At 45.1% G+C, this 8516-nt stretch overlaps 2 protein-coding genes across 4 annotated transcripts in view; both read right to left on the bottom strand.

The window, feature by feature from the left end:
- Nucleotides 1-8516, bottom strand: part of POC1B (POC1 centriolar protein B) — a 145537-nt gene that overhangs the window by 83332 nt on the left and 53689 nt on the right. The window lies entirely within an intron of this gene.
- The window catches only part of LOC102373435 (polypeptide N-acetylgalactosaminyltransferase 4), a 51177-nt gene continuing 46865 nt past the window's right edge, over nucleotides 4205-8516 (bottom strand). Inside the window, exon 3 of the mRNA XM_014525803.2 lies at nucleotides 4205-8513. Within this exon, the coding sequence (XP_014381289.1) occupies nucleotides 7034-8513 (1480 nt within the window). The 3' untranslated portion in view covers nucleotides 4205-7033. The remainder of the gene's footprint in view (nucleotides 8514-8516) is intronic.

Here is an 8516-nt window from a genome sequence, read left to right as displayed (position 1 = left end):
TGTCACAACCCAGTGATTTTTTGGTGCCTCGGCACTATGGAATTTCCTGGCCACATGAGAGCTCCTTTGCACAGCCGAGTGTTCTGCTGCAATTAAGAGCCTGCGTACAAGAGAGTTCCCGCCAATTTGCAGTTTCCTTTGCAGGATGCATTTCTTCTTTGCAGCACAGAAATGCACGGTGCAAAGAGTTCCCGCCATTCGAATGTAAATTTGTGCCCCGCTATTGGCCAGTGCTAAATTATTCACAGGTGGCGGCTAGTAATTGGCTCGCTGGCCGTTTAAAATTCCGCGCGACTTCCGCCCAAGTCGAAGAGCTTTGAGCACGCTGCAGAGTGTCTCGGAAGTTATCTGACTTGCGGCTGCCGATCGATAGACTGATCACCTATTGATCTTTCTTCCCGTCACCGAGCACAACCCCGACGTACCCCTTTCCTCGCCAGCTTCGAACTACGGACAGATTAACTGGCTTGGGCCCTGCCAGCTGGAGCAACTCGTGTGGTTGTTCCGACGACCGGACCACCTGCGTCGTGATTGCAAGCGGCGTGAGTAAAGTTTTTTGCAACCAATAAGTTGTGTCTGCCTCTCCATTCACCAGCCCGCCCTGACGTACGAGCGTAACTCGAGTCGGCCCTGGCCGTCCGAGACAAGTTTCTTGGTAACAAAGGCTTCCAGACTTGCTTATAGAAGTATATATGTTTTTCTCTCTTTCTTTGCTTTTCATACAACTGATTTTAGTAGCAGTCAGTCAGGTCTGTCCGTTCACACAGGTTCCTAACCTGCATCTAGGACCTGCACCTAACACAGGAGGTGTTATGCAGTCCCACTGGGGGAAACACCTTACTTGACTTGGTGCTGGCGACAGGGGAAGACTTGGTTGGGGATCTGCAGGTACAGGGATAGTGACCACCTTTTGATAGGATTCACTATCTGGAGTAAGGTGGGAAAGATAACTAGTACGGCAGAAGTGCCAGACTTCCGGCAGTCCAACTTCAACGAGCTGAGGAGAGTAGTTAAGAGTGGGACTGAGGGGTAATAACTTTGGTGAGTTGGGAGTCCAGGAAGGGTGGGAGTTGCTCAAGGGACTGATGCTGCAGGCACAAAAGGGTACCATCCCAGTACACACAAAGGGAGGCAAAAAAGCCAGAAACCCTGAGCAGGGAAATCGAGGAGAGCCTTCAGGGGAAAAGAGAGGCTTACAGGAAATGGAAGCAGGGGGCAGCCACCAACAAGGAGTATACCTGCTTGGCTCACGCTTGCAGGGAAGCAGCAAGGAAGGTCAAAGCAGAAATGGAACTCAGGCTGGCAACAAAGATTAAGGGTAACAAAAAGTCCTTCTTTAAGTACATAGGGAGCAAGGAGGCGGCGCAGGGTAGCATAGGGCCGCTACAGGACAGACTAGGGCAACTCGTAACAGATAGGATGGACAAAGCTGAGCTCTTAAATGATTTCTTGGCATCTGTTTCTGGACACAGATACCAACACACCTCCCAATGAGACTTTAGTCTGGTTTGAGAGAGATATCAATCCACCAATGGTTAGCGCCGACCTGGTGAAGGGGCACTTGGAGAGGTTGGATGTATTTAAGTCGGCAGGCCCCAATGATCTTCACCCACGGATACTAAAGGAATTAGCTGGTGTTACAGCGAAATCACTGGCACAACTGTTTGAGAGCTCATGACACTCAGGGCAAGTCCCAGATGACTGGAAAGGGGCCAGTGTGGTCCCTATTTTCAAGAAGGGGAAGAAGGAGGTCCCGGGTAATTATAGGCGTGTTAGCCTCACCTCTATTCTTGGCAAGACCTTAGAAAAAATCATTAAGGAACACATTTGTCGGGGGCCAGCAGGCAATACAATGTTAAGCGGCAACCAGCATGGGTTTATAGCAGGCAGATCCTGCCTGACTAACCTGGTCTCCTTTTATGACCAGGTCATAAAGTGCTTAGATGCAGGAGTAGAGGTAGATGTTATTTACTTTGATTTTAAAAAGGCTTTTGACAGTGTCGCACCCAATTCTTACAAGTAAATCAAGTAGCTGCGACGTGGATTTTTTCAGTCTGGTGGGTGGGAAACTGGCTCATGGAACACACCCAGAGAGTGGTGGTGGATGGGCTGGTTTCTACTTGGAGAGATGTAGGCAGTGGTGTCCCCCAAGGCTTGGTCCTTGGACCAGTACTGTTCAATATCTTCATCAGTGATCTGGAGGAGCGTGTACAAAGCACTCTGTCCAAATTCGCAGACAACACCAAACTATGGGGTAAAGACACTAGAGGGTAGGGAGCGAATTAAGGCAGATTTGGATAGACTGGGTAAGTGGGCAGATCAGAATAAGATGCAATTTAACAAAGATAAGTGCAAAGTACTGCACCTGAGGAGAAAGAATCACCAATACACCTATAGACTGGGAAGTACCATTCTATGTAGTACCACAGTAGAAAAGGATCTCGGAGTCATAGTCGACACAAAAATGAACATGAGTTGTCAATGTGACAAGGTAATAAGTAAGGCTAACACTCTGTCTTGCATCAGCAGGTGCATCACGAGCAGGTCTAGGGAGGCGATTCTTCCCCACTACGCGGCATTGGTGAGCCTGCAACTGGAGTACTACATCCAGTTTTGGGCACTTCACTTCAAGAGGGCTGTGGATAACCTGGAAAGGGTTCAGAAGGGGCTACTTGTACGACTGAGGGCCTGCAAGTAAGACCCTATGAAGACAGACTGAGGGACCTGAATCTCTTCAGCCTCTGCAAGAGAAGGCTGAGAGGTGATCTTGTGGCTGTCTACAAACTCATTGCGGGGGGTCAGCAGGGAATAGGGGATATTCTGTTTACCTGGGCACCCCTCGGGATTACTGGAAACAACAGCCATAAACTGAAAGAGACTAGATTTAGATTGGACATCAGGAAGAAATTCTTTACGGTAAGGGTTGCCAAAATATGGAAAGGGGTTCCAAGGGAGGTGGTGCTTTCCCCAACCCTAGAAGTATTCAAAAGGAGGTTAGACAAGTACCTGGCTGGGGTCACTTGACCCCAGCGCTCTTTCCTGCCCAGAGCAGGGGGTCAGACTTGATGATCTAATAGGTCCCTTCGGACCCTAGAAATCTATGAAAGCGATTTCCGAAATATTAACATATTGGCCATACTTATCACATGTAAAATTCCTTCTAAAGTAAGACACTAGAATACTTCTATGCCAAAGATACTACAACAACAGTGTTATATGATTAACACGGCCAGGTGGGAATTAATACAGTTAACCTCATCATTCGGTCCCATCTACTCAATGCTAAAATATATCCAAAAGTCTACCACATTGTAGCTGTATCATCTGTAACAGTAGGAATTGCAGTTTAAATGAAATACACTGGCATTAAAAATAAATGGGTACATTTTAAACAACCACATCTATCCAGAGTCTTGGTAGCGTAGCAATGTGGCCAGGCACATGAGGCTAAGGAGCAGTGCCATTTTCTAGTTGGTCCTGCACCACAGGTGTGATTATGATTGGCTGGTCCCTCCAAAACAGGAATTCTTATAAAACTTTAATAGTATTACCCTCAAGTTATGGCACGTGTGCCAGATCCAGCCCATGGAGCTGCACAAGCTCCCTACAAGTCCAGAAATTTGGTGGTAGAAAACCAGTAGAAATTAATGCTGCCAAATTTCCGAGCCCTACGGGCCCGATGACATGGCCCCGTGTGCTGGTTCAGACCAGCAGGCCCAATTTGGCACAGACACGGGGCCAGGCTAGGTCATGCACCAGATCATACCCAAGCACTGGACCCCACGTTGGGTCTGGCCCATAGACTGATCCCATGCACCGGTTCCAGCCAGAGAATGGACCCCACACCACTCATTGGGCATTTATACACATATATTTATCTGCTCCAACGCACCAGAAATCCAGTGTGTTGGAGCAAACTATTAATCGAGTCTGCGGAGCATGCAAACCGACGCACCTGGTGCTGCATCACATGCATCTGTATAAATGGTGAAATGCACTTCAGCACTGAAAAAATGGTGGTGGTGCACTTTTGAACTAAAACACCTTCGATGTGTTTTAATTCAAAAGCGCACCGCTGCCATTTTCTCAGGCCATTTATACAAATGTCCATAGAGTCCACAGGAACAAAACCAGAAAGGTTTGGCACCATTGCGTTACACCATACCTAAGCAAAATAAAGTGAAGAACCAAAAGGCCAGGCAACTAAACGTTCAGTTGTCTTTAATTTCTATTTTTCAGAAAACAGATTATATTTATTCAATGTTAAAATGTACAGTTTATTTTAAAATAGTAATTTAAAAATCAGTAGTATAAAATCCATATACAGTAATTCCCCCCACACCGTCATAAAACTATAAGAGATTGAAAAAATATATACCTATTTTTTTTTTTATAATAGAGTACCAGATTTTCCAGAAACTTGTGCCCAGTGGAATTTTATTTTCTAAAATTAATTAAAACAGTGCTGTAGCATTGCTACAATTAAAGTTGAGATTGCCATTCCAAGTCCCTATTGCAGTATCGGATACTTATTTTCTTAAAGACTGTTCCCTTTGGGAAAAAACATTCCAGTCTTGCTCTTAGCCCACAGTGATTTAAAAAGAAAAGAAAACTAAGAAACTCAACCGAGCCCATTTTTAGTTAAGTGCGTTGAAAAAAGTTCATATTTTAAGTCTGTTTACTCTATTTTTTTGTACAAAAAGCTAACCAACTTACTTTTAAAACTTTAAAATTTGGCGTGCAAATATTCATCCATAAGGAAAATAATATTTGCTAAGTAGAAAATGCTGGTATTAAATAAAACTTGCATAGTCTGTATTCACAGTATTGCATTACTCCCTATAAAGGCAAGTATGCACAGCATACAGGGTAGATGCCTATAGGATTCCATTTGGAATGATACATACAGAAAAGTTTAACAACTGCCAACGAAGCTTTCACAAGGGCCAGAACACACACAACTTGTTTCCCCAGTTTATCAGGGACCACTGTCTCACAGAGTAGGGTCAATAAAGCACAACTCTTAGATCTATAAATGAATCTGTATTCAGTTCCCTTATTTTAGAATCTGTTTATACAAATCAAATCCCAAACTAACCTGTTTTGAAATAAATCAACTTATAAATGCCCAGGGCTACATGGTGGCAAAGAGTTTTCAATATGATTCAACATAAGGCCCCAGACTCAGAATCTTCTCTTGTTCCCTTTTCCTACCCAACTCCACAAACTCCTGTCTAATTTGTTGCCAGCTGTCTCCCTCCAACTTTTCATATCCATACTTTTGGGTTTTTTTGCCTCTTTCTTTCTAGTTAAGTCTCTACTCCATTGATGTCTCACTTTTCCCCGTCCAGTGGTCATCTTTCCTTCCCACCCAACCCCAGCTGCAGAGAACCCACCCCTTTCTTATTGCTCTCTAGCTCAAAAATAAAACTTATCAGCAAAGATCAAAATTTAGTTTGGGATGGCTAAACAAACATCCATCGTAAGATGAATACAGAACAACAACAAAATCTTGTATGCATCAAATGCATAGAAGAATGCCTCAAACAATCACGCTAAGGACTCAAACACACTTGGGAACTGGCACCATACCTTTTTAAGGTTTTAAAGTATAAACTATCACCCACCTGTTATCTATAATCGCATCAGCGTTATTTTTCAAAGAACCAACACAGGACCCCTTGCATTCACAATCTAGTATATTGGTCTGTAAAACATTACCTAGTCCTTAAACAGGAAGAATGTAGAAAACTATGTAAACATAACGATAAACTGAACATAAAGCGTCACAAAACACTGTAGCAGCTCATTCTTGGGGCGCTAAGGAAGTGCATGAGTCCTAAGCATTCTAAACCTGGAGCCAGAAGTCAGTATGTCAACCTCTCTCTCAGGCAAATTAAGCATATAATTTTCTCTCCACTACTATGCTCTCAATATCTTAATGAGTCTTTTTAAGACTAACCATCACCTTCTTCATACCCCCACCACCTGGTCAATTATCTTCTTGTTGCCGGAAGATCTCGTCTCCATTACCTTTAGTGGATCACTGCCAATTCCATCATGGTTCTTTGCTATCTATCCCTCTGAAAACTTTCTACAACTAAGCCAGACTGAAAGGGTGTTTATGTCAAAAGTAAAGCATCTGGGGCAAACCCTAATGTTTCCTCCTTCCCAGTAGCAAGAAGCTTTCCTTCCTGCCCCTGCCTCCCCAGCAAAGCAAAAGTAAACACCTGGAGGATTAGACCATGTTGTAAGGGTTAAGGTTCCACTTTGCACAACAATGTTAACTCAGGCACTTACTACTGTGGAGCCTTTATACTGTTAACTTACGCATTAGACTATATCTGCAAGACAGCAGACAATATGGCTGTGTGAGAGCATTAGCCTTTACTTCTGTAGATTTACACTTTTACCCTTAATATTAAATGTAATAGACATTTTAATATTCAAACATAAGAACTGCTCAGTCTAAAACAATGGAGGCCAACCTTTTTGGAAGATGTGCCATATATTAGCCCCACATCCTCCCCAAGTAGCATTTCCATCCCTTTCCTCTGCCCAATCTGCTGTTCTGCTCTCCACCTTGTTTTCTTCACCCGATCTGCTAGTCTGCTTTCTGTTTTATCTGCTGCTGTGCTACTTTCTCCCCTCCCTAATCTGTTGTATGAGATACGTGAAGGCTGATGGTGCCATTTGTGGCATGTGTACCACACGCTGGTCACTCCCAGTCTGAAACATACTATTATCTCCACCCCAACACCAATGAAAGATATGAACTAGAAGAAGAAACAAGGAGTCAAAATGCTACATAAATAATACAAACTTAAATCATAACTAAAGGGTTCATGTCCCAGTAATTGCCACCCATATTTTGTACACTTCAATAAAGGACATGCAGATATTTAACTCATATAAGGAAAACTCTTCAGAAGATATTCATATGGTGCAAGGTAAGTTATTGCCATCTGCAGGCATACTCTGACGCTCTGCAAGTTATTGTCCAGGTACTGAGATTGCGCCTGTGATGATCATTTTATTTCTCAAACTTCCAAACTTGATTTTTATCTGAAGCATTACAAGTTCTCATCTGTACGTCAGGCCGACCCTCAGAAGTACGATAAGCACTAAGGCACTTTCCTGAATGAGAATGATAAACAGTCCCATCTTCTCTGAAATGCCATACAATATTTTCTGGAATAGGGGATCCATCCTTTGGGCAGTTCTTCATACCAACAAAATCCTGTTGATCAGGGACTTCAGCACACAGTTCAGTCACAGAGTTAAACCTAATTTCTTTGTTTGATGTATATTCAAAGAATTGGTTACCTCCTTGACCGTGACATCCAAAGAGAGAGACACGAGCCCCAGTAGGATTATGCTCGGGTGAATTGTAATCTAGACATTCAGAAGATATACCCATGCTGTGAATGGCCCCATGCCAGCCTGGACGATCCTCTGGCACGTGTAAGTTAGAAAATACGTTTTTCAAATACCACTCAAAGTTCTTACATTTCAGACGTTTTCTTAGTAGCTTTCTTTCAGAAAGGTCTCCGTAGCTCTCTTTCCTGGCGGGAGGGTTTCTGTTATAAAAATGCTCCTTGTACTCATCCATCCATACCTCAGCAGCACGCGCTGTGTTTTGAAGGAAATTTGGTCTGGCGTATGGAGCACGCTTTGGAAACACATGGCCTACATGGGAACAGGGGTGGATCTCCAACACGCCTCCGCACTGCCACACCCGAAATGATAGCTCCAAGTTTTCCCCACCCCAGACATCCATTCCCATGTCATAGGTACCAAGGTACTCAAAATACTTCTTACTGACCGCAAACAACCCGCCAGCCATGGTCGGCGATCTAATCGGGTCGGTTTTTGATTTCCGCCTCTGCCGTTCGCGCTCGGGCACCGAGTGCCACTGAAACGTCAGCCGCCAGTCGAAGCCCCCAATCATTGGCTCCCCCGTTTGCATGTAGAACTCGAACGTGTTCCAGTCGATGGTATCAATGACGGGACAAATGACCACGGTCTCGTTCTCGGCGATCCTCTGCAACAGCGGCTCCAGCCAGCCGGAGACACACTCGCAGTGACAGTCGAGGAAGGTGAGGACGTCACCAGTTGCAAAGGTGGCACCAATTAGGCGGGCGCGAACCAGCCCTTCCCGCTTGTTGGTGCGGATCAGGCGCACCCTCTGCAGGGTGCTGATGTACTTCTCCAGGTCGGCCTTCAGGTACACTTTGTCGCTCAGGTCGTCCACCAGGATGATCTCCTTGAGCAGCACGGCGGGGGAAGTCTCCAGCACACTGTGCACGGTGCGCAGCAGGGTGGACCAGGCCTCGTTGTAGAAAGCGATGACCACAGAGGTGGTGGGGAGGCTCCGGTAGGCAAAGGTTTGGGCCCTGCACTCCGCCATGCGCCCATCCTGGATGTGGCGGTGCAGCGAGATCCTGTCGCTGGTGTGGATGTTGATGGCGTACTTCTCCACCAGCTCCTCCTCCCGCTTCTTCTCCGCCGCGCTC

Source organism: Alligator sinensis, unplaced genomic scaffold (genome assembly GCF_000455745.1).
Source record: "Alligator sinensis unplaced genomic scaffold, ASM45574v1 scaffold245_1, whole genome shotgun sequence".
In the NCBI taxonomy this organism is placed as follows: domain Eukaryota; kingdom Metazoa; phylum Chordata; order Crocodylia; family Alligatoridae; genus Alligator; species Alligator sinensis.
The sequence above is the reverse complement of the archived record's forward strand: the minus strand, read 5'-3'. Positions and strand labels throughout refer to the sequence as shown.